The following is a 26,615-nucleotide window of genomic DNA, read 5'->3' as shown; positions in this document are numbered from 1 at the left end:
GCCAAACATTTTGAGAATGACACAAACATTAATTTCCACAAAGTTTGCTGCTTCAGTGTCTTGAGATATTTTTGTCAGATGTTACTATGGAATACTGAAGTATAATTACAAGCATTTCATAAGTGTCAATGGCCATTTTTGACAATTACATGAAGTTGATGCAAAGAGCCAATATTTGCAGTGTTGACCCTTCCTTTTCAAGACCTCTGCAATCCGCCCTGGCATGCTGTCAATTAACTTCTGGGCCACATCCTGACTGATGGCAGCCCATTCTTGCATAATCAATGCTTGGAGTTTGTCAGAATTTGTGGGTTTTTGTTTGTCCACCAGCCTCTTGAGGATTGACCACAAATTCTCAATGGGATTAAGGTCTGGGGAGTTTCCTCACCATGGACCCAAAATATCAATGTTTTGTTCCCCAAGTCACTTAGTTATCACTTTTGCCTTATGGCAAGGTTCTCCATCATGCTGGAAAAGGCATTGTTCATCACCAAACTGTTCCTGGATAGTTGGGAGAAGTTGCTCTTGGAGGATATGTTGGTACCATTCTTTAATTATGGCTGTGTTCCTAGGCAAAATTGTGAGTGAGCCCACTCCCTTGGCTGAGAAGCAACCCCACAAATGAATGGCCTCAGGATGCTTTATTGTCGGCATGACCCAAGACTGACTGACAAGCTTTTTCCGGATGCCCCAAACAATCGGAAAGGAGAAAATGACGACTTTACCCCAGTCCTCAGCAGTCCAATCACTGTACCTTTTCCAGAATATCAGTCTTTCCCTGATGATTTTCCTGGAGAGAAGTGGAGTCTTTGCAGCCATTCTTGACACCAGGCCATCCTCCAAAAGTCTTCGCCTCACTGTGCTTGCAGATGTACTCACACCTGTCTGCTGTCATTCCTGAGCAAGCTCTGTACTGGTGGTGCCCAGATTCCACAGCTGAATCAACTTTAGGAGACGGTCCTGGCTCATGCTGGACTTTCTTGGGTGCCCTGAAGCCTTCTTCACAACATTTGAACCACTCTCCTTGAAGTTCTTGATGATCCGATAAATGGTTGATTTAGGTGCAATTTTACTGACAGCAATATCCTTGCCTGTGAAGCCCTTTTGTGCAAAGCAATGATGACGGCACGTGTTTCCTTGCAGGTAACCATGGTTGACAGAGGAAGAACAATGATTCCAAGCACCACCCTCCTTTTGAAGCTTCCAGCCTGGGGCAGCAGGGTAGCCTAGAGCGTTGGGCTAGTAACCGAAAGGTTGCAAGTTCCAATCCCCGAGCTGAGAAGGTACAAATCCGTCGTTCTTCCCCTGAACAAGGCAGTTAACTCACTGTTCCTAGGCTGTCATTGAAAATAAGAATTTATTCTTAACCGACTTGCCTAGTTAAATTAAAAAAATTCAAACTCAATCAGCATGACAGAGTGATCTCCAGCCTTGTCCTCATCAACACTCACACCATTGTTAACAAGAGAATCACTGACATGTCAGCTGGTCCTTTTGTGGCAGGGCTGAAATGCAGGGGGATTCAATTAATTTGCAGGGCAAAGAGGGACTTTGCAATTAATTGCAATTCATCTGATCACTCTTCATAACATTCTGGAGTGTATGCAAATTGCCATCATACAAACTGAGGTAGCAGACTTTGTGAAAATTAATATTTGTGTCTTTCTAAAAACTTCTGGCCACGACTGTATATAACCTTGTGACCCACTGGGAATGTGATGAAAGAAATAAAAGCTGAAATAAATAATTCTCTCTACTATTATTCTGACATTTCACATCCTTAAAATAATTTGGCTAAGGTGTATGTAAACTTCCGACTTCAACTGTACACACACGTTCATGCGTGTGTAGTATGTACATGTACATCCGTTTGTAAATATTGACGTTGGTACCTCTTTGTGAGTGACCATCTCCATGATGGTACCAAAGGCAGGGATAGTAGAGATCCTAACTGACCTGTAAACCAGACAGGAGTTACAATAGAGACAGCTCTCAGCTTTATAAACACTACAAGGTGCAGCTCTGACAATAACGATATAAAACTGACCAACACCAGGAAGAGGTTACGAGAGAGAGAGATGAAGAGGTTACGAGAGAGAGAGAGAGAGAGAGAGAGAGAGAGGGAGGAAGAGGTTACGAGAGAGAGAGATGGAGGAAGAGGTTACGAGAGAGAGAGATGGAGGAAGAGGTTACGAGAGAGAGAGATGGAGGAAGAGGTTACGAGAGAGAGAGAGAGGAAGAGGTTACGAGAGAGAGAGAGAGAGAGAGAGAGAAAGAGGTTACGAGAGAGCGAGAGAGAGAGAGAGAGAGAGAGAGGGAGGCAGAGGTTACGAGAGAGAGAGAGAGAGAGAGGGAGGAAGAGGTTACGAGAGAGAGAGAAAGAGGAAGAGGTTACGAGAGAGAGAGAGAGAGAGAGGAAGAGGTTATGAGAGAGAGAGAGGAAGAGGTTACGAGAGAGAGAGAGAGAGAGAGAGAGAGGGAGGAAGAGGTTACGAGAGAGAGAGCGAGAGAGAGAGGGAGGAAGAGGTTACGAGAGAGAGAGAGGGCGAGAGGGAGGAAGAGGTTACGAGAGAGAGAGGGAGAGGGAGGAAGAGGTTACGAGAGAGAGAGAGAGAGAGAGAGAGAGAGAGAGAGAGCGAGATGAAGAGGTTACGAGAGAGAGAGAGAGAGAGAGAGAGGGAGGAGGAGGTTACGAGAGAGGGAGGAAGAGGTTACGAGAGAGAGAGAGAGAGAGAGAGAGAGAGAGAGAGAGAGGAAGAGGTTACAGAGAGAGAGAGAGAGATGGAGGAAGAGGTTACGAGAGAGAGAGAGAGAGGAAGAGGTTACGAGAGAGAGAGAGAGAGAGGGAGGAAGAGGTTACGAGAGAGAGAGAGGGAGGAAGAGGTTACGAGAGAGAGAGAGAGAGAGAGGGAGGAAGAGGTTACGAGAGAGAGAGAGAGAGAGGAAGAGGTTACGAGAGAGAGAGAGAGATAGAGAGAGAGGGAGGAAGAGGTTATGAGAGAGAGAGAGAGGGAGGAAGAGGTTACGAGAGAGAGAGAGAGAGAGAGAGGGAGGAAGAGGTTACGAGAGAGAGAGAAGGAGGAAGAGGTTACGAGAGAGAGAGAGAGGGAGAGAGAGGTTACGAGAGAGAGAGAGAGGTAGGAAGAGGTTACGAGAGAGAGAGAGAGAGAGAGAGGGAGGAAGAGGTTACGAGAGAGAGAGAGAGAGAGGGGGAAGAGGTTACGAGAGAGAGAGAGAGAGAGAGACGGAGGAAGAGGTTACGAGAGAGAGAGAGGAAGAGGTTGAGAGAGAGGAAGAGGTTGAGAGAGAGAGAGAGAGAGAGAGAGAAAGAGAGAGGAAGAGGTTACGAGAGAGAGAGAGGGAGGCAGAGGTTACAAGAGAGAGGGAAAGAGAGAGAGAGAGAGAGAGGGAGGAAGAGGTTACGAGAGAGAGAGAGGGAGGAAGAGATTACGAGAGAGAGAGTGAGGAAGAGGTTACGAGAGAGAGAGAGAGGAAGAGGTTACGAGAGAGAGAGAGAGAGGAAGAGGTTACGAGAGAGAGAGAGGGAGGAAGAGGTTACGAGAGAGAGAGAGAGAGAGAGCGAGATGAAGAGGTTACGAGAGAGAGAGAGAGGGAGGAGGAGGTTACGAGAGAGGAAGGAAAAGGTTACGAGAGAGAGAGGAAGAGGTTACGAGAGAGAGAGAGGGAGGAAGAGGTTACGAGAGAGAGAGAGAGGGAGGAAGAGGTTACGAGAGAGAGAGAAGGAGGAAGAGGTTACGAGAGAGAGAGAGAGAGAGAGAGAGAGAGAGAGAGAGAGGAAGAGGTTACGAGAGAGAGAGAGAGAGGGAGGAAGAGGTTACGAGAGAGAGAGAGAGAGAGAGGGAGGAAGAGGTTACGAGAGAGAGAGGAAGAGGTTGAGAGAGAGGAAGAGGTTGAGAGAGAGAGAGAGAGAGAGAGAGAGAAAGAGAGAGGAAGAGGTTACGCGAGAGAGAGAGGGAGGCAGAGGTTACAAGAGAGAGGGAAAGAGAGAGAGAGAGAGGGAGAGAGAGAGGGAGGAAGAGGTTACGAGAGAGAGAGAGAGGAAGGAAGAGGTTACGAGAGAGAGAGAGAGAGGAAGAGGTTACGAGAGAGAGAGAGGAAGAGGTTACGAGAGGGAGTAAGAGATTACGAGAGAGAGAGAGTGAGGAAGAGGTTACGAGAGAGAGAGAGAGAGAGGGAGGAAGAGGTTACGAGAGAGAGAGAGAGGGAGGAAGAGGTTACAAGAGAGAGAGGGAGAGAAGGAGGAAGAGGTTACGAGAGAGAGAGAGAGAGAGAGGAAGAGGTTACGAGAGAGAGAGGAAGAGGTTACGAGAGAGAGAGAGGGGGAAGAGGTTACGAGAGAGAGAGAGAGAGAGAGATAGAGAGAGAGGGAGGAAGAGGTTATGAGAGAGAGAGAGAGGGAGGAAGAGGTTACGAGAGAGAGAGAAGGAGGAAGAGGTTACGAGAGAGAGGGAGAGAGAGGTTACGAGAGAGAGAGAGAGAGGGAGGAAGAGGTTACGAGAGAGAGAGATAGAGAGAGAGAGAGAGAGGGAGGAAGAGGTTACGAGAGAGAGAGAGAGAGAGAGGGAGGAAGAGGTTACGAGAGAGAGAGAGAGAGAGAGAGAGAGAGGGAGGAAGAGGTTACGAGAGAGAGAGAGAGAGGAAGAGGTTGAGAGAGAGGAAGAGGTTGAGAGAGAGAGAGAGAGAGAGAAAGAGAGAGGAAGAGGTTACGAGAGAGAGAGAGGGAGGAAGATGTTACGAGAGAGAGAGAGAGAGAGAGGAAGAGGTTACGAGAGAGAGAGAGGGAGGAAGAGGTTACGAGAGAGAGAGAGAGAGAGAGGAAGAGGATACGAGAGAGAGAGAGGAAGATGTTACGAGAGGGAGGAAGAGGTTACGAGAGAGAGAGAGTGAGGAAGAGGTTACGAGAGAGAGAGAGAGGAAGAGGTTACGAGAGAGAGAGAGAGAGAGAGGAAGAGGTTACGAGAGAGAGAGAGAGAGGAAGAGGTTACGAGAGAGAGAGAGAGAGAGAGAGGAAGAAGTTACAAGAGAGAGAGAGAGAGAGAGAGAGAGAGAGAGAGGGAGAGAGGGAGAGAGGGAGGAAGAGGTTACGAGAGAGAGAGAGAGAGAGAGAGAGAGAGGAAGAGGTTACGAGAAAGAGAGGAAGAGGTTACGAGAGAGAGAGAGAGAGAGAGAGAGAGAGAGGGAGAGGAGGAAGAGGTTACGAGAGAGAGAGAGAGAGGGGGAGGAAGAGGTTACGAGAGAGAGAGAGATGGAGGAAGAGGTTACAAGAGAGAGAGAGGTTTCGAGAGAGAGAAAGGGAGGAAGAGGTTACAAGAGAGAGAGAGGGAGGAAGAGGTTACGAGAGAGGGAGGAAGAGGTTACGAGAGAGAGAGAGGGAGGAAGAGGTTACGAGAGAGAGAGAGAGAGGAAGAGGTTGAGAGAGAGGAAGAGGTTGAGAGAGAGAGAGAGAGAGAGAGAGAGAGAGAGAGAGAGAGAGAAGGAGGAAGAGGTTACGAGAGAGAGAGAGGGAGGCAGAGGTTACAAGAGAGAGGGAGAGAGAGAGGGAGGAAGAGGTTACGAGAGAGAGGGAGAGAGAGAGAGAGGAAGAGGTTACGAGAGAGAGAGAGAGAGAGAGAGAGAGAGAGAGAGAGAGAGAGAGAGAGAGGAAGAGGTTACGAGAGAGAGGGAGAGAGAGAGAGAGAGAGAGGAAGAGGTCGAGAGAGAGGAAGAGGTTACGAGAGAGAGAGAGGAAGAGGTTAGAAGGGAAGGTTAGGAGGGAGAGAGGAAGGAAGAGGTTTGGAGGGAGAGAGGAAGGAAGAGGTTAGGAGGGAGAGAGAGGTGAAGACAATCAGGACCTGAGGGTTGGAGGAGGGATCTGCTAAAAAGTGGGTGAGGAGGAGGAAAGGGGGTAAGATATTACAGCTGAGCATGCTGGGATACCTCGAAATGCAGCCAATCAGAGAACGGGTTGAGTTTGTGTTGCAGACTGATGATGCGACGAACATGATTGGGTAGTTACTAGACGGCTATGCCAGAAAGGACAAAATCACCTATATCTTCAGTACATTAGATATTTCATTAATTTCATTAAGGTTTGAGCTTATGAAATGGTTTAGGTTAGAGGTAAGAATTTGGGTTAGTGTTTAAAATCACATTTTATATTTAGAACGCATCCTACTTCTGTCCTTTCAAGCACGGTTATATAGTGATGCCCGGGTTGTGGGTCAGTGACGCAGGCTGGTGACCCAATAATAACTTGTGATGGGTAATGTCGCACACTGATGATGCGTGGTGTTAGTGACAGTCAACATTAACGTCACAGAACCGGTCGACCGCACCTCAACCTCTACAGGAAGAAACCCCAAAGAACATATTTTTTTTACCCAGAGTCAGACAGACTTGAAACCATCTGACAGAGCAAAGAAAATATACATTTTTAGAGAGAGCACCTACTTTGTCCTGGGTTCATGCTGTACTGCCTCGGTGTCTCTATCTCTGAGTTTGAGACACAATTTAGTTCAATTCAGTCAAGTTCACGTTATTTACCTTTGAGTCTTTGTTTCGCATTCTGAGCTCTTTGATTGTCTGCCCCAATCAAATCAACTATTCAACAAATCAAATCAAATCTCCTGATGATGTGGGGTTCTTCCCGCGAGGAGGAGGTAGGGCCGAGGTGGCCAAACCAGGCCGCAGGGGGAAACTTACATTTCAGGGTCGCTGGAGAGAGTGATGAGAGCGGGCACCACCCTCTGAGCCACCAGCGTCTCATTCACCCCCTTCACCAGCAGCTGAATGGACAACACAGCCGAAAGGTCACAGTGATGTCACAGCCAAGGGCAGGGACAGAGCCAGCAGTGTCATGGCAACACGCCGAAAGAGAGGGAGGAGGGGATTAAGAAAAACAGAAAGAAAGTGATAAACAACAACAAGAAGTAGCAGCATGGCACACACACACACACACACACACACACACACACACACACACACACACACACACACACACACACACACACACACACACACACACACACACACACACACACACACACACACACACACACACACACACACACACTATGAGATGCTGGGAGGGGGAGGGGGTGTCTATACCACTATGACAGTGAAGGGGGGTGTCTATACCACTATGACAGTGAAGAGGGGTGTCTATACCACTATGACAGTGAAGGGGAAGAGGGGTGTCTATACCACTATGACAGTGAAGGGGGGTGTCTATACCACTATGACAGTGAAGGGGGTGTCTATACCACTATGACAGTGAAGGGGGTGTCTATACCACTATGACAGTGAAGAGGGGTGTCTATACCACTATGACAGTGAAGGGGGAGAGGGGTGTCTATACCACTATGACAGTGAAGAGGGGTGTCTATACCACTATGACAGTGAAGGGGGGTGTCTATACCACTATGACAGTGAAGGGGGGTGTCTATACCACTATGACAGTGAAGGGGGTGTCTATACCACTATGACAGTGAAGGGGGTGTCTATACCACTATGACAGTGAAGGGGGTGTCTATACCACTATGACAGTGAAGGGGGTGTCTATACCACTATGACAGTGAAGAGGGGTGTCTATACCACTATGACAGTGAAGAGGGGTGTCTATACCACTATGACAGTGAAGGGGGGTGTCTATACCACTATGACAGTGAAGAGGGGTGTCTATACCACTATGACAGTGAAGGGGGGTGTCTATACCACTATGACAGTGAAGAGGGGTGTCTATACCACTATGACAGTGAAGGGGAGTGTCTATACCACAATGACAGTGAAGAGGGGTGTCTATACCACTATGACAGTGAAGAGGGGTGTCTATACCACTATGACAGTGAAGAGGGGTGTCTATACCACTATGACAGTGAAGAGGGGTGTCTATACCACTATGACAGTGAAGAGGGGTGTCTATACCACTATGACAGTGAAGGGGAAGAGGGGTGTCTATACCACTATGACAGTGAAGGGGGAGAGGGGTGTCTATACCACTATGACAGTGAAGAGGAAGAGGGGTGTCTATACCACTATGACAGTGAAGGGGGAGAGGGGTGTCTATACCACTATGACAGTGAAGAGGAAGAGTGAAGGGGAAGGTGTCTATACCACTGACAGTGACAGTACCACTATGGGAAGAGGGGTGTCTATACCACTATGACAGTGAAGGGGGTGTCTATACCACAATGACAGTGAATACCACTATGACAGTGAAGGGGAAGAGGGGTGTCTATACCACTATGACAGTGAAGGGGAAGAGGGGTGTCTATACCACTATGACAGTGAAGGGGTCTATACCACTATGACAGTGAAGGGAAGGGGTGTCTGAGAGGGGTGTCCATACCACAATGACAGTGAAGAGGAAGTGGGGTGTCTATACCACTATGACAGTAAAGAGGAAGAGGGGTGTCTATACCACTATGACAGTGAAGGGGGGTGTCTATACCACTATGACAGTGAAGGGGAAGAGGGGTGTCTATACCACTATGACAGTGAAGAGGAAGAGGGGTGTCTATTCCACTATGACAGTGAAGGGGAAGAGGGGTGTCTATACCACAATGACAGTGAAGGGGAAGAGGGGTGTCTATACCACTATGACAGTGAAGGGGAAGAGGGGTGTCTATACCACAATGACAGTGAAGGGGAAGAGGGGTGTCTATACCACTATGACAGTGAAGGGGAAGAGGGGTGTCTATACCACTATGACAGTGAAGGGGAAGAGGGGTGTCTATACCACTATGACAGTGAAGAGGGGTGTCTATACCACTATGACAGTGAAGGGGAAGAGGGGTGTCTATACCACTATGACAGTGAAGGGGAAGAGGGGTGTCTATACCACTATGACAGTGAAGGGGAAGAGGGGTGTCTATACCACAATGACAGTGAAGGGGAAGAGGGGTGTCTATACCACTATGACAGTGAAGGGGAAGAGGGGTGTCTATACCACAATGACAGTGAAGGGGAAGAGGGGTGTCTATACCACTATGACAGTGAAGAGGAAGAGGGGTGTCTATTCCACTATGACAGTGAAGGGGAAGAGGGGTGTCTATACCACAATGACAGTGAAGGGGAAGAGGGGTGTCTATACCACTATGACAGTGAAGGGGAAGAGGGGTGTCTATACCACAATGACAGTGAAGGGGAAGAGGGGTGTCTATACCACTATGACAGTGAAGGGGAAGAGGGGTGTCTATACCACTATGACAGTGAAGGGGAAGAGGGGTGTCTATACCACTATGACAGTGAAGAGGGGTGTCTATACCACTATGACAGTGAAGGGGAAGAGGGGTGTCTATACCACTATGACAGTGAAGGGGAAGAGGGGTGTCTATACCACTATGACAGTGAAGGGGAAGAGGGGTGTCTATACCACAATGACAGTGAAGGGGAAGAGGGGTGTCTATACCACTATGACAGTGAAGGGGAAGAGGGGTGTCTATACCACAATGACAGTGAAGGGGAAGAGGGGTGTCTATACCACTATGACAGTGAAGAGGAAGAGGGGTGTCTATACCACTATGACAGTGACGGGGAAGAGGGGTGTCTATACCACTATGACAGTGAAGGGGAAGAGGGGTGTCTATACCACTATGACAGTGAAGGGGAAGAGGGGTGTCTATACCACTATGACAGTGAAGAGGGGTGTCTATACCACTATGACAGTGAAGGGGAAGAGGGGTGTCTATACCACTATGACAGTGAAGGGGAAGAGGGGTGTCTATACCACTATGACAGTGAAGGGGAAGAGGGGTGTCTATACCACAATGACAGTGAAGGGGAAGAGGGGTGTCTATACCACTATGACAGTGAAGGGGAAGAGGGGTGTCTATACCACAATGACAGTGAAGGGGAAGAGGGGTGTCTATACCACTATGACAGTGAAGAGGGGTGTCTATACCACTATGACAGTGAAGAGGGGTGTCTATACCACTATGACAGTGAAGGGGGGTGTCTATACCACTATGACAGTGAAGAGGGGTGTCTATACCACTATGACAGTGAAGGGGAAGAGGGGTGTCTATACCACAATGACAGTGAAGGGGAAGAGGGGTGTCTATACCACTATGACAGTGAAGAGGGGTGTCTATACCACTATGACAGTGAAGGGGAAGAGGGGTGTCTATACCACTATGACAGTGAAGGGGAAGAGGGGTGTCTATACCACAATAACAGTGAAGGGGAAGAGGGGTGTCTATACCACTATGACAGTGAAGGGGAAGAGGGGTGTCTATACCACAATGACAGTGAAGGGGAAGAGGGGTGTCTATACCACTATGACAGTGAAGAGGGGTGTCTATACCACTATGACAGTGAAGAGGGGTGTCTATACCACTATGACAGTGAAGAGGGGTGTCTATACCACTATGACAGTGAAGGGGGGTGTCTATACCACTATGACAGTGAAGAGGGGTGTCTATACCACAATGACAGTGAAGGGAAAGGGGGTGTCTATACCACTATGACAGTGAAGGGGGTGTCTATACCACTATGACAGTGAAGGGGGTGTCTATACCATTATGACAGTGAAGGGGGTGTCTATACCACTATGACAGTGAAGGGGGTGTCTATACCACTATGACAGTGAAGGGGGTGTCTATACCACTATGACAGTGAAGGGGGTGTCTATACCACAATGACAGTGAAGGGGGTGTCTATACCACTATGACAGTGAAGGGGGTGTCTATACCACTATGACAGTGAAGGGGGTGTCTATACCACAATGACAGTGAAGAGGGGTGTCTATACCACAATGACAGTGAAGGGGGTGTCTATACCACTATGACAGTGAAGGGGGGTGTCTATACCACTATGACAGTGAAGGGGAAGAGGGGTGTCTATACCACTATGACAGTGAAGAGGGGTGTCTATACCACTATGACAGTGAAGGGGGGTGTCTATACCACTATGACAGTGAAGAGGGGTGTCTATACCACTATGACAGTGAAGGGGGTGTCTATACCACTATGACAGTGAAGGGGGGTGTCTATACCACTATGACAGTGAAGGGGGGTGTCTATACCACTATGACAGTGAAGGGGGGTGTCTATACCACTATGACAGTGAAGGGGGGTGTCTATACCACTATGACAGTGAAGAGGGGTGTCTATACCACTATGACAGTGAAGGGGGTGTCTATAGTTCTGTTTGCATAATGCAACTGAAAACCCTTTAGAATCCATGGTCTGACATACGCCACTAGAATATAAAGCTTTTTGTTCAGTGAGTTAATGTGTGTGTGTGGTGTGTCGCGGCAGGGTGTCGTACCTCAAACATGCATGCAGCGGTACAGCGGACCAGAGCCGAGGTGTGGACCACCCCATACCACAGTACTGTCAGTAACAATTCATGGTACACTGGGTTAGCTCTGAGAAAGAGAGATGGAGAGAGGAGGAGTGGAAAAGAGAGGGAGAGGAAAGAGGAGAAGGGAGAGAGAGATGCGGGAGAGGAAGAGTAGAAAAGAGAGGGACAGAGGGAAGAGGGTGTAGACATATTTGGGAGAGAGGAGGAATAGTGGAGGGAGAGAGGACAGAGGAGTGGAGGGGGAGAGGAGAGGAGGGAGAGTGGAGAGAGAGGAGAGGAGGGAGAGTGGAGAGAGGAGGAGAAGGGAGAGAGATGCGGGAGAGGATGAGTGGAAAAGAGAGGGAGAGGAAAGAGGGTGGAGACAGATATATAGGAGGGGAGAGAGGAGGGAGAGTTGAGGGAGAGTGAGAGGAGGGAGAGTAGAGGGAGAGAGGAAGGAGAGTGAGGGAGAGGAAGGAGAGTGAGGGAGAGAGGAGGGAGAGAAGGAGAGAGGGAGAGAGGAAGGTGAGTGAGGGAGAGAGGAAGGAGAGTGAGGGAGAGAGGAAGGAGAGTGAGGGAGAGAGGAAGGAGAGTGAGAGGAGGGAGAGTGAGTGAGTTAGAAAGAGAGGGGAAGAAGATAGAGAGGGAGATAAAAGTAAATAACACACATTGCATATTTCAAAGGTATTACCCATCATCTCTGACTATTGTCTGTGTGTGCGTCTATCTGTCTGTCTGTGTGCGCGCGTCTGTCTGTCTGTCTGTCTGCCTGCCTGCGTGCTCGTCTCTGCCTGCGTGCTCGTCTCTGCCTGCCTGCCTGCGTGCCTGCTCGTCTCTGCCTGCCTGCCTGGGCGCTCGTCTCGGCCTGCCTGCCTGCCTGGGCGCTCGTCTCGGCCTGCCTGCCTGGGCGCTCGTCTCGGCCTGCCTGCCTGGGCGATCGTCTCGGCCTGCCTGCATGCCTGGGCGCTCGTCTCGGCCTGCCTGCCTGCCTGGGCGCTCGTCTCGGCCTGCCTGCCTGCCTGGGCGCTCGTCTCGGCCTGCCTGCCTGCCTGGGCGCTCGTCTCGGCCTGCCTGCCTACCTACCTGCCTGGGCGCTCGTCTCGGCCTGCCTGCCTGGGCGCTCGTCTCGGCCTGCCTGCCTGCCTGCCTGCCTGGGCGCTCGTCTCGGCCTGCCTGCCTACCTACCTGCCTGGGCGCTCGTCTCGGCCTGCCTGCCTGGGCGCTCGTCTCGGCCTGCCTGCCTGCCTGGGCGCTCGTCTCGGCCTGCCTGCCTGGGCGCTCGTCTCTGCCTGCCTGCCTGCCTGGCGCTCGTCTCGGCCTGCCTGCCTGCCTGGGCGCTCATCTCTGCCTGCCTGCCTGCCTGGGCGCTCGTCTCTGCCTGCCTGCCTGCCTGCCTGGGCGCTCGTCTCTGCCTGCCTGCCTGACTGGGCGCTCGTCTCGGCCGGCCTGCCTGACTGGGCGCTCGTCTCGGCCTGCCTGCCTGGGCGCTCGTTTCGGCCGGCCTGCCTGACTGGGCGCTCGTCTCGGCCGGCCTGCCTGACTGGGCGCTCGTCTCGGCCTGCCTGCCTGACTGGGCGCTCGTCTCGGCCGGCCTGCCTGCCTGGGCGCTCGTCTCGGCCGGCCTGCCTGACTGGGCGCTCGTCTCGGCCGGCCTGCCTGACTGGGCGCTCGTCTCGGCCGGCCTGCCTGACTGGGCGCTCGTCTCGGTCTGCCTGCCTGCCTGGGCGCTCGTCTCGGCCTGCCTGCCTGCCTGCGCGCTCGTCTCCGTCCGCCTGCCTGCGCGCTCGTCTCCGTCCGCCTGCCTGCGCGCTCGTCTCCGTCCGCCTGCGCGCTCGTCTCTGTCCGCCTGCCTGCGCGCTCGTCTCCGTCCGCCTGCCTGCGCGCTCGTTTCCGTCCGTCTGCCTGCGCGCTCGTCTCCGTCTGCCTGCGCGCTCGTCTCCGTCTGCCTGCGCGCTCGTCTCCGTCTGCCTGCGCGCTCGTCTCCGTCTGCCTGCGCGCTCGTCTCCGTCTGCCTGCGCGCTCGTCTCCGTCTGCCTGCGCGCTCGTCTCCGTCTGCCTGCGCGCTCGTCTCCGTCTGCCTGCGCGCTCGTCTCCAGTCTGCCTGCGCGCTCGTCTCAGTCTGCCTGCGCGCTCGTCTCCGTCTGTCCGCCTGTCAGTGTCCGTCCGTCCACCTGTGAGGCTGTCCGTGTGCGTCCGTATGTCCGGGTGTGCATTACCCCAGCTCTATGAAGGAGGCTTTGAGGCTGTCCAGAGGGGCGTGGGAGAGAGAAAGGGTTGTCATGACGTCCTCTAGAAAACCAATCAGCAGCTTACGATCCTCATCCTGGTGGAACACACGTTACACACACACACACACACACACACACACAGACTATGCTGAGTGTCAGTTGTTTTTTTTAGTTGTTTATTTCAACAAAATGTAACATTCATGAAGAGCACATGTTCAACTGAATAAACAAAAACATTTTCCAACATCACAAGGTTAAATCAGTAGTGAAGATTTCATATTAAAATCACCCAGGGGAATGGAGCTTGTTTTGTGCAACATGGACTGGCAATTGAACACAAGCTTCACATTAATTTTATTGTTCAAACATTTCTGTCCTGTCTATCTAACAGTGTTGATGTGTTATACTAGACTCACTCAGTTTTCCACCATAAAGCAGAAATAGGCCAAAAAGAGTAGAACCAGATCACCTTCTTTTACACTATGATTTGACTATTAGATGTTCAATGTCTCTTTAAAATAAAATAAAAAAGAAATAGTTTCACCTTATTAAAAGGAGAATTCAGTTTAAGCAACAAGGTTGACCTTAGAATGAGGGACAGCTACAGGGATTAATAACATAAATAAATAAACAATCCTCTTCAGAAACGACTTTGTCAAAGCAACAAAATAACTAGGGCCTGACAACGATGGTGAAACTTGGAGAGATGTTGTGTTTAAGTGGGTTAAATTCTTCCTAGACGTAACAGAGGATTCACACAGGTGTCATAATGCACTGTTAGCATTTTAGCAAGTCTCCCTTCATACAGAAGCACCTGATTCATTGAATTTTCCAAGTGGTCTATACTAAAGAGCACTTAATTTAATATAAACAGGCTTTTTTTTTTATTCTATATTTGTGCACAATTTCTACCTAAAATATGAAAGTGGAACGACCAAGTTATTAGAAAGATGGATCACTGTCCCGATGCACAAAACCCCACTTGTTTACCTGATTGTAGCATGTCAGTACACCTGTAGCATAGACTGGAACTGTAGCCTTGGTCAGAATAGCATTCCCGTTTAAAGCATCTAGGAGAGAGAGAACAAACAGAAAGAGAAAGTGACATACGACCGTGGAACTTATTTCCACTTCAGTAGGTTTATAAAACAGAGAATATTTGGCATGCACACAAGACGAGACACAAACAAAAAACACACGGCAGAGGTATTGGCACCACGCACTCGTTTAAACTTCGGAAATAGTCAGAGGATGAGGAGAGACAGGGAAACACCCAATCCTACTAATCCCCAAAAAACAGATTGTTTACGAAAAAGGTGTGTGTGTGTGTGTGTGTGTCTTCCACTTACCAACATTCTCTTCAGAGAGCCGTAGGATCTCCTGGAACTGTGGTTTTACCTGAAAGAGAGAGGACACCCCGCTATAGTCAGCACCAATGAATCGGAAAGTGCAGATTGTGTCCAGCACGAGGCCAACAGCAGACCAGTACACATTCTTACCTTAGTGTTAGTGAAGATCTTGCCAAACGTGCGACAGAGTCTCCAGAAGAAGCGTGAGAACTCATGGATACACGTAGTGGAGGTTACAGTAATACCACCTACTATCTCTATCAGCTGGGGAAGACTGGAGAGGGGGGGTCAGGATTGTGTGCGTGCCAGCATACATGTGTTTATCTGTATGTGTGTGTTTATATATACACTACATGACCAAAAGTATGTGGACACCTGCTCGTTAAACATCTTATTCCGAAATCATGGGCATTAATATGGAGTTGGTCCTCCCATTGCTGCTATAACAGCCTCCACTCTTCTGGGAAGGCTTTCCACTAGATGTTGGAACATTGCTGCTATAACAGCCTCCACTCTCCTGGGAAGGCTTTCCACTAGATGTTGGAACATTGCTGCTATAACAGCCTCCACTCTCCTGGGAAGGCCTTCCTCTAGATGTTGGAACATTGCTGCTATAACAGCCTCCACTCTCCTGGGAAGGCTTTCCACTAGATGTTGGAACATTGCTGCTATAACAGCAGCCTCCACTCTCCTGGGAAGGCCTTCCTCTAGATGTTGGAACATTGCTGCTATAACAGCCTCCACTCTCCTGGGAAGGCCTTCCTCTAGATGTTGGAACATTGCTGCTATAACAGCCTCCACTCTCCTGGGAAGGCTTTCCACTAGATGTTGGAACATTGCTGCTATAACAGCAGCCTCCACTCTCCTGGGAAGGCCTTCCTCTAGATGTTGGAACATTGCTGCTATAACAGCCTCCACTCTCCTGGGAAGGCTTTCCTCTAGAGGTTGGAACATTGCTTCCATTCAGCCACAAGAGCATTGTTGAGGTTGGGCACTGATGTTGGGTGATAAGGCCTGGCTAGCAGTTGGCATTCCAATTCATCCCAAAGGTGTTCAATGGGGTTGAGGTTAGGGCTCTGTGCAGGCCAGTCAAGTTCTTCCACACCAATCTAGACAAACCATTTTTGTATGAACCTTGCTTTGTGCATGGGGGCATTGTCATGCTGAAACAGGAAAGGGCCATCCGCAAACTGTTGCCACAAAGTTGGAAGCACATAATCGTCTAGAATGTCATTGTATGCTGCAGCATTAAGATTTATTTTACTGGAACTAAGTTGCCTGGCCCGAACAATGAAAAATAACCCTGGACCATTATTCCTCCTCCACCAAACTTTACAGTTGGCACTATGCATTGGGGCAGGTAGCGTTCTCCTGGCATCCACCAAACTCAGGTCTGTTCGCCGGACTGCCAGATGGTGAAGAGTGATTCATCACTCCAGACAATGTGTTTTCACTGCTCCAGAGTCCAATGGCAGCGAGCTTTACATCACTCCAGTCGACATTCACATGGCGCATGGTGATCTTAGGCTTGTGTTTCGGCTGCTCAGTCATAGAAAACCATTTCATGAAGCTCCCGATGAACAGTTATTGTGCTGACGTTGCTTCAAGGGGACATTTGGAACTCGGTAGTGAGTGTTGCAACTGAGGACAGATGATATTTACGTGCTTCAGCCTTTGGCGGTCCCGTTCTGTGGGCTTGTGTGGCCTACCACTTTGTGGCTGAGCCATTGTTTCTCCTAGATGTTTCCACTTCACAATAACAGCACTTACAGTTGACCAGGGCAGCTCTAGCAGGGCAGAATAACAGCACCAGGGCAGCTCTAGCAGGACAGAATAACAGCACCAGGGCAGCTCTAGCAGGGCAGAATAACATCACCAGGGCAGCTCTAGCAGGGCAGAATAACATCACCAGGGCAGCTCTAGCAGGGCAGAATAACAGCACCAGGGCAGCTCTAGCTGGGCAGGATAACAGCACCAGGGCAGCTCTAGCTGGGCAGAATAACAGCACCAGGGCAGCTCTAGCTGGGCAGGATAACAGCACCAGGGCAGCTCTAGCAGGGCAGAATAACAGCACCAGGGCAGCTCTAGCTGGGCAGGATAACAGCACCAGGGCAGCTCGAGCAGGGCAGAATAACAGCACCAGAGCAGCTCGAGCAGGGCAGAATAACAGCACCAGGGCAGCTCTCGCAGGGCAGAATAACAGCACCAGGGCAGCTCTCGCAGGGCAGAAATTTGACGAACTGACTTGTGGGAAAGGTGGCATCCTATGACGGAGTGACGTTGAAAGTCACGGAGGTCATCGGTAAGGCCATTCTACTGCTAATGTTTGTTGGCTGGAGTGCCTTTGGGTGGTGGACTATTCTTGATACACACGGGAAATGAGCGTGAAAAACCCCAGCAGTGTTGCAGTTCTTGACACAAACCGGTGAGCCTGGCAACAACCACCATAGCCCGTTCAACGGCACTTCCATCTTTTGTGTTGCCCATTCACCCACTAAATGGCACACATACACAATATATGCCTTAATTATCTTACTGCTTCAAAATCCTTTAACCTGTCTCCTCCCATTCATCTACATTGGTTGAAGTGGATTTAACATCAATAAGGGATTATTGCTTTCACCTGGATTCACCTGGTCAGTCTGTCATGGAAAGATCCGGTGTGTTCCTAATGTTTTGTCCACTCAGTGTACATGTGTGTGTGTGTAGTGTATAGACCACTCACAGTTGATTGACCACCCACAACAGACTGTCCCAGCCCGTAGTGCCCTCATGTTCTAGCTGGTAATCATAGAGGATGAGGAGGCCGCTCAGCATCTCCCGGCTGCCCACGACAGTCGCTACATCCTGAAGAGGAGACGCTGGCCGAGGGAACCGCGTCACTGAGGGGTCAAACAGGAGTCATAGGTTAGGGGTCAAACAGGAGTCATAGGTTAGGGGTCAGGGGTTAAAGGTCAGGGAAGCAAAATACTAGAGATTTTGGGAGAATATGGTAGTCAGAACATAGCAAGGTTACTGGCTTCCAACTTCCTGTGTTTCCTACCCTCTATGGGGGGGGATGTCTCCCTGCAGGGTGAGCCTGTGTGTTTCCTACCATCTATGGGGGGGATGTCTCCCTGCAGGGTGAGCCTGTGTGTTTCCTACCCTCTATGAGGGGGATGTCTCACTGCAGGGTGAGCCTGTGTGTTTCCTACCATCTATGGGGGGGATGTCTCACTGCAGGGTGAGCCTGTGTGTTTCCTACCCTCTATGGGGGGGATGTCTCCCTGCAAGGTGAGCCTGTGTGTTTCCTAGCCTCTATGGGGGGGATGTCTCCCTGCAGGGTGAGCCTGTGTGTTTCCTACCCTCTATAGGGGGGGATGTCTCCCTGCAGGGTGAGCCTGTGTGTTTCCTACCCTCTATGGGGGGGGGATGTCTCCCTGCAGGGTGAGCCTGTGTGTTTCCTACCCTCTATGGGGGGGATGTCTCCCTGCAGGGTGAGCCTGTGTGTTTCCTACCCTCTATGGGGGGATGTCTCCCTGCAGGGTGAGCCTGTGTTTCCTACCCTCTATGGGGGGGATGTCTCGCTGCAGGGTGAGCCTGTGTATTTTCTAACCCCCATTATGGGGGTGTGGGGGGATGTGTCCCTGTAGGGTGAGCCTGTGTGTTTCCTACCCTCTATGGGGGGGGATGTCTCCCTGCAGGGTGAGCCTGTGTGTTTCCTACCCTCTATGGGAGGGGGGGGATGTCTCCCTGCAGGGTGAGCCTGTGTGTTTCCTACCCAATATGGGGGGGGATGTCTCCCTGCAGGGTGAGACTGTGTGTTTCCTACCCAATATGGGGGGGGGGGGGGATGTCTCCCTGCAGGGTGAGACTGTGTGTTTCCTACCCTCTATGGGGGGGATGTCTCCCTGCAGGGTGAGCCTGTGATTCCTACCCTCTATGGGGGGGATGTCTCCCTGCAGGGTGAGCCTGTGTGTGAAGGGAGCGTTCTGGAGCACCACAGAAAAAAGAGGAGGGATGAGAGACTGGAGGGCCGACAGGAACATGTGGAGCTTGTGTTCATCAAGTCCATGTTCACCCTGCTTGGGGGTTGGGGGGATGGGGGGTGGGTAGAGAGAGTAAAATTGGAGAGAGAGAAGGAGGGAGCAAGAGAGAGAGAGACACAGAAATGAAGAGCGACAGAGGAGAGTTAGAGCTTCTCCATCTAGACTGATCAACCTTATTGATCCATTGAGATCAAAAGCACATTTGTTCTTACACATGTCAAATAACCAAAGCCCTGTGGGTCTACCTACCTTGAGAAGTTTCTCTATGCGGGCCAGCAGAGAGGGGATGAGAGTGGTCTGGAGGATTCCCAGCTCTGTGGTCCAGGCAGCGAATGCTGGGATGAACACCTGGTGGATAGCACTGACCACCCTCTCCGATGGGTCACCGAGGGACAACAACATCAACTCAAAACCCTGACCGCAACATGAACACAACACGACCAAAGTCACTATAACATGACCACAGCTCATTTAACCAAACACAAGATCGGTTATAAAAAGCCTTTTTCTAACGCACGTGCACACACACCTGGGAGTACTTGTCGGGGTCGTCGATGTATCCCATGATGATAGCGAGGCTTTTGACCACGGCCTCTCTGACCATGTCTGCCTTGTCTTCAGCCAGCATCTGCTGCAGCATGGACAACACCAGCGAACTACGCATCTCCTTCTGTTAACACAAACACATAGGCAGAGTGAGAACACACACTCAGCTACACGTGTGTATGTGTGTGTGTGTGTGTGTGTCTAACAGGCAGATAAGTACCGGTGTGTGTGTGTATGTATGTGACAGAGAGAGACAGATCGTGTGTGTGCGCGCGAGTCTTACAGGCAGGTAAGGTGCTAAGGCTCCACAGGCCTCTGCTACCAACAACCTCCTCTCTGAATACTTATGGTTGATCTGGAGAGAGAAAGAGAGAGAGGGTCTGTCTTATCACAGTTAAACTACGTTGTTCCTCAAAAGAACAGACATGGAAACAACCACACATTCACAGCCCAGTAAGATGTACAACATCAAAAATGAATACAGCATGGGGACCTGATGGCATCCTAAATGAGATTCTCAAACACACTAGATCAAAATTTCAATTGACTATATTAAAACTGTTTCATTTGATCCTGAGTGTAGGTTATCTCCCTGACATCTGGAATCAAGGCCTCATAACCCCAATCTATAAGAACGGAGACAAATTTGACCCCAACAATTACAGAGGCATTTGTGTGAACAGTAACCTGGGGAAGGTTTTCTGTAGTATTATCAATGTAAGAGTTCTAAACTTCCTTAATAAGCACAATGTCTTGAGTAAAAGCCCAACTGGAGTTATACCAAAACATCACACGACTGATCATATTTACACCCTACACACCCTGATAGATAAACATGTCCACCACAATAATACCAAAACATCACACGACTGATCATATTTACACCCTACACACCCTGATAGATAAACATGTCCACCAAAATAATACCAAAACATCACACGACTGATCATTTTTACACCCTACACACCCTGATAGATAAACATGTCCACCACAATAATACCAAAACATCACACGACTGATCATTTTTACACCCTACACACCCTGATAGATAAACATGTCCACCAAAATAATACCAAAACATCACACGACTGATCATTTTTACACCCTACACACCCTGATAGATAAACATGTCCACCAAAATAATACCAAAATATACGCTTGCTTTATCGACTTACAAAAAGCATTTGATTATTTTTGGCATACATGACTGTTCTACAAAGTTATTGAAAGTGGTGGAGGGGGTAAAACATATGACATAATTAAATCAATGTATACTGGCAACACGTGCAGCATTAAAATTGGCAAGAAAATAACAGAATTCTTTAACCAGGGGCAGGGCCTTCGCCAGGGTTGCAAGCTGAGCCCTGCACTCTTCAATATTTACATCAATGAATTGGCCACTATTCTATAAAATCCTCTGCCCCTGGTGTTAGTCTCCACAATTCAGAGGTTAAATGCCTACTCTTCGCAGATGACCTATGCCTGCTGTCACCCACAGCACATGGCCTACAGCAGAGCCTGGACCTGCTAGAGCAGTACTGTCAGACCTGGGCCCTGGCAATAAACCCCAAAAATACTCAAATCATTTCCAGAGAAGATCCAGATCTGAGGAATTAGACCAAAGTTCTCAAATGGAACAAAATATATAGAGTACTGTCCACACTACAATTACTTAGGTTTAAAAAAAGCTCAACTGGACACCTTAATGAGGCAGTGAATGAACAGACAGAAAGCAAGCAGGGCATTCAAATACCAAACAAATTCAATTACCTGTGGGGTCCAGTTGCAAAACAAGATTTAATCAAATGTGGTCCCCAGCTAAATGTAGTGAAGGAGAAGGGAGAGGACCACACGGCCCAGCTAAATGTAGTGAAGGAGAAGGAAGAGGACCACACGGCCCAGCTAAATGTAGTGAAGGAGAAGGGAGAGGAACACACGGCACAGCTAAATGTAGTGAAGGAGAAGGGAGAGGACCACACGGCACAGCTAAATGTAGTGAAGGAGAAGGGAGAGGAACACATGGCACAGCTAAATGTAGTGAAGGAGAAGGGAGAGGAACACACGGCCCAGCTAAATGTAGTGAAGGAGAAGGGAGAGGAACACACGGCCCAGCTAAATGTAGTGAAGGAGAAGGGAGGGGAACACACGGCACAGCTAAATGTAGTGAAGGAGAAGGGAGGGGAACACATGGCACAGCTAAATGTAGTGAAGGAAAAGGGAGAGGACCACACGGCACAGCTAAATGTAGTGAAGGAGAATGGAGAGGACCACATGGCACAGCTAAATGTAGTGAAGGAGAAGGGAGAGGAACACACGGCCCAGCTAAATGTAGTGAAGGAGAAGGGAGAGGACCACACGGCACAGCTAAATGTAGTGAAGGAGAAGGGAGAGGACCACACGGCCCAGCTAAATGTAGTGAAGGAGAAGGGAGAGGAACACACGGCCCAGCTAAATGTAGTGAAGGAGAAGGGAGAGGACCACACGGCCCAGCTAAATGTAGTGAAGGAGAAGGAAGAGGACCACACGGCCCAGCTAAATGTAGTGAAGGAGAAGGGAGAGGAACACACGGCACAGCTAAATGTAGTGAAGGAGAAGGGAGAGGAACACACGGCCCAGCTAAATGTAGTGAAGGAGAAGGGAGAGGAACACACGGCACAGCTAAATGTAGTGAAGGAGAAGGGAGAGGACCACACGGCACAGCTAAATGTAGTGAAGGAGAAGGGAGAGGAACACACGGCCCAGCTAAATGTAGTGAAGGAGAAGGGAGAGGAACACACGGCCCAGCTAAATGTAGTGAAGGAGAAGGGAGAGGAACACACGGCCCAGCTAAATGTAGTGAAGGAGAAGGGAGGGGAACACACGGCACAGCTAAATGTAGTGAAGGAGAAGGGAGGGGAACACACGGCACAACCCTACAACCTTACAAGAAACATGGCATAGAGGAGACGAACACACTGGTTGCCCTCTAGGTTATAGAGAGCTGGTAGTCCCATCCAGCAAACTACCAGGTGTGAAAAAGGGAAGAGACTCAGGGGGTTTGCAACTGTGGTATATAGCAGACCTAACCCACTCTATTAAATTAATCAAAACAGGAACATTTTACATCTGGCTAGAATTATCCCAACAGAGAAAAAATGTCCTCCTGTGTGCTACCTATATCCCCTCATTAGAATCCCCATACTTTATTGAAGACAGATTCTCCATCCTAGAGGGGGAGATCAATCATTTCCAGACCCAGGGACATGGACTAGTCTGTGGCGACATAAATGCCAGAACTGAACAAGAACCCGACACCCTCAGCACACAGGAGGACAAACACCTACCTGGGGGTGACAGCATTCCCAGCATTCCCTAACCAACAAAAATGGGTCACAACTCCTGCAGCTCTGTTGCATGCTGGGTATGTACATAGTTCATGGTAGGCTTCGAGGGGACTCCTACGGAAGGTACGCCTATAGCTCATCCCTTGGTAGTAGTACTGATTACTTTATCACTGACCTCAACCCAGAGTCTATTAGAGCGTTCAAAGTCAGCCCACTGACACCCCTATCAGAGCACAGCAAAATCACAGTCTACCTGAACAGAGCAATACTCAATTTTGAGGCATCAAAGCCAAAGTAACTGCACAAAATGAAGGACAGTAGTGTAGAAACCTACCAAAAAAAATATTAGGCAATAACAAATTCAAAGAGAAAACAAGACACTCACAGCCAAGGTAAAAATACACGATTCCAACATGGATTGTCTACTCAGGGAAAACAGGGTGATGAACGATACGCTACTAGACATACGTTGTAACATGCGTGAAAATCTAATTTTTTCTGGTATTACTGAGGACGCATCCAATAATCCATAGGGCGCGATCAGAGAATTCATGAAATTCGCATTGAAACTTCCTATATACTCTCTAAACAAGGTGGCTTTCCCAACGAGTACACAGACTTGGAGCTCGGAGCAACAAGACCAAGGGTCCCCGACCGATTGTCGCAAAATTTGAACACTACCAATAAAAGGAGCTGATCAAATCAAATGTATTTATATAGCCCTTTGTACATCAGCTGATATCTCAAAGTGCTGTACAGAAACCCAGCCTAAAACCCCAAACAGCAAGAAATGCAGGTGTAGAAGCACGGGGAAGGGAGCAGAGGAAGGGAGCGAAAAGCAGAGGAAGGGAGCTAAAAGTAGAGGAAGGGAGCAGAGGAAGGGAGCTAAAAGCAGAGGAAGGGAGCTTAAAGCAGAGGAAGGGAGCTTAAAGCAGAGGAAGGGAGCTTAAAGCAGAGGAAGGGAGCAGAGGAAGGGAGCAGAGGAAGGGAGCTAAAAGCAGAGGAAGGGAGCAGAGGAAGGGAGCTAAAAGCAGAGGAAGGGAGCTTAAAGCAGAGGAAGGGAGCTTAAAGCAGAGGAAGGGAGCAGAGGAAGGGAGCAGAGGAAGGGAGCAGAGGAAGGGAGCTTAAAGCAAAGGAAGGGAGCTTAAAGCAGAGGAAGGGAGCTTAAAGCAGAGGAAGGGAGCAGATGAAGGGAGCTAAAAGCAGAGGAAGGGAGCAGAGGAAGGGAGCAGAGGAAGGGAGCTTAAAGCAGAGGAAGGGAGCTTAAAGCAGAGGAAGGGAGCAGATGAAGGGAGCTAAAAGCAGAGGAAGGGAGCTTAAAGCAGATGAATGTAAATGAAGGGAGCTAAAAGCAGAGGAAGGGAGCAGAGGAAGGGAGCAGAGGAAGGGAGCGAAAAGTAGAGGAAGGGAGCAGAGGAAGGGAGCTAAAAGCAGAGGAAGGGAGCTTAAAGCAGAGGAAGGGAGCTTAAAGCCGAGGAAGGGAGCAGAGGAAGGGAGCAGAGGAAGGGAGCTAAAAGCAGAGGAAGGGAACAGAGGAAGGGAGCTAAAAGCAGAGGAAGGGAGCTTAAAGCAGAGGAAGGGAGCAGAGGAAGGGAGCTAAAAGCAGAGGAAGGGAGCAGAGGAAGGGAGCAGAGGAAGGGAGCTTAAAGCAGAGGAAGGGAGCTTAAAGCAGAGGAAGGGAGCAGATGAAGGGAGCTAAAAGCAGAGGAAGGGAGCTAAAAGCAGAGGAAGGGAGCTAAAAGCAGAGGAAGGGAGCTTAAAGCAGAGGAAGGGAGCAGAGGAAGGGAGCTAAAAGCAGAGGAAGGGAGCAGAGGAAGGGAGCAGAGGAAGGGAGCTTAAAGCAGAGGAAGGGAGCTTAAAGCAGAGGAAGGGAGCAGATGAAGGGAGCTAAAAGCAGAGGAAGGGAGCTAAAAGCAGAGGAAGGGAGCAGAGGAAGGGAGCAGAGGAAGGGAGCTTAAAGCAGAGGAAGGGAGCTTAAAGCAGAGGAAGGGAGCAGATGAAGGGAGCTAAAAGCAGAGGAAGGGAGCTTAAAGCAGAGGAAGGGAGCTAAAAGCAGAGGAAGGGAGCTAAAAGCAGAGGAACGGAGCCAAGGAAGGGAGCTAAAAGCAGAGAAAGGGAGCTTAAAGCAGAGGAAGGGAGCTTAAAGCAGAGGAAGGGAGCTTAAAGCAGAGGAAGGGAGCTTAAAGCAGAGGAAGGGAGCAGAGGAAGGGAGCTAAAAGCAGAGGAAGGGAGCTTAAAGCAGAGGAAGGGAGCTTAAAGCAGAGGAAGGGAGCTTAAAGCAGAGGAAGGGAGCTTAAAGCAGAGGAAGGGAGCAGAGGAAGGGAGCTAAAAGCAGAGGAAGGGAGCTTAAAGCAGAGGAAGGGAGCTTAAAGCAGAGGAAGGGAGCTAAAAGCAGAGGAAGGGAGCTAAAAGCAGAGGAAGGGAGCTTAAAGCAGAGGAAGGGAGCTAAAAGCAGAGGAAGGGAGCAGAGGAAGGGAGCTAAAAGCAGAGGAAGGGAGCAGAGGAAGGGAGCTATAAGCAGAGGAAGGGAACAGAGGAAGGGAGCTTAAAGCAGAGGAAGGGAGCTAAAAGCAGAGGAAGGGAGCTAAAAGCAGAGGAAGGGAGCTTAAAGCAGAGGAAGGGAGCTAAAAGCAGAGGAAGGGAGCTAAAAGCAGAGGAAGGGAGCTTAAAGCAGAGGAAGGGAGCTTAAAGCAGAGGAAGGGAGCTAAAAGCAGAGGAAGGGAGCTAAAAGGGACCAAATTCAGTCTCAATGACCAAGGGAGATAAACAAACGTTGGAGTAGACTGTATCCGGTACAAAGACCGCAATGGATGGATGGTAGGTGTGCTTTTCTCATTGTGGACTAACTCTTTATAGATGGACAGCTATTCCCAGACAGATCCATAACACTGTGGCTGTACTAGATTATACAGGGATTTCAGGTTACGGAAAACAAAGGTATGGGAACTGTTTAAAATATCTGAACATTATGAAGGGAATATGAACACACACGTACTCAACTACATGCTTGCTTACACATGTGGACTTATACATACACACACCTGATCTCGCTCTCTTCTCTTCTCTCTCTCTCTAATGTCGAGAACTGTTTTATAATTTAATGTGTTTATTGTTTGTCTCTTTTTTTATGTATTTGTCTACATGTTTATATATGTTTACAACAAGCAAGGGGAAGATATCAGAATAGGGGCATTGGAATACATGGATGGAATATAATTGTACTGTAGTAAAGCCGTCTCTAGAGCAAAGCAAGGTCTCTTTCATGATCATGTGAAACGTCAATTGTTATGGAAATGCTGAGGTGTGTTTTTCAATGATGTTAAAGGTAATTATGATGCAGATATGATGGTGTTACGATATGGATTACAATAATGAATATTAATGCTACACGCACTACATGGCACACACATAGACACTCAAACATGCAAATTGGCAGAGTTAATATTCATTTGGACATCACACATTATAGTCTAAGTCTTATACAGACATCATAAACACTCATTATATCATATTCAATATCATACACAGCAACCTACTCAGATTTGTTACACGCATAATTTGTCTCAATTTTCTAACATCTGTTTGCCTGACTCACAGGCAAACAGGCAAGGGAATAAAACAAATATTGCTAGAACCTGTTTCTTGAATTCTAAATATCAGACATTTGAAAGCTCTAGTTTTGACCTTCATAACACCTCTGATGGCAGTAACTTTACAAGCACTAATTATGGTAAATTTAGCCAGAGAATAGTATCTAGTTGGTAAGGGATGAGTATAGCCAGTTATAATTGTAATGATTTGGCAGATTATAAAAAAAGATGATCAGTCTTTATGTGGCTAAAAGAAAAGGAATATAAC

At 49.1% G+C, this 26,615-nt stretch overlaps 1 protein-coding gene across 1 annotated transcript in view; it reads right to left on the bottom strand.

The window, feature by feature from the left end:
- Positions 1–26,615, bottom strand: part of LOC135517162 (RAB11-binding protein RELCH homolog) — a 74,240-nt gene that overhangs the window by 10,826 nt on the left and 36,799 nt on the right. The window contains 12 exon segments of the mRNA XM_064941219.1: positions 1,893–1,956; positions 6,703–6,785; positions 11,269–11,368; positions 13,500–13,606; positions 14,502–14,581; positions 14,861–14,909; positions 15,011–15,134; positions 17,586–17,742; positions 18,777–18,924; positions 19,138–19,302; positions 19,418–19,558; positions 19,718–19,789. Of these exon segments, the coding sequence (XP_064797291.1) occupies positions 1,893–1,956; positions 6,703–6,785; positions 11,269–11,368; positions 13,500–13,606; positions 14,502–14,581; positions 14,861–14,909; positions 15,011–15,134; positions 17,586–17,742; positions 18,777–18,924; positions 19,138–19,302; positions 19,418–19,558; positions 19,718–19,789 (1,290 nt within the window).

Source organism: Oncorhynchus masou, chromosome 28 (assembly GCF_036934945.1).
Source record: "Oncorhynchus masou masou isolate Uvic2021 chromosome 28, UVic_Omas_1.1, whole genome shotgun sequence".
NCBI classification, from domain to species: Eukaryota; Metazoa; Chordata; class Actinopteri; order Salmoniformes; family Salmonidae; genus Oncorhynchus; species Oncorhynchus masou.
Note: the sequence above shows the minus strand (reverse complement) of the source record. Positions and strands in the feature narration are given on the sequence as shown.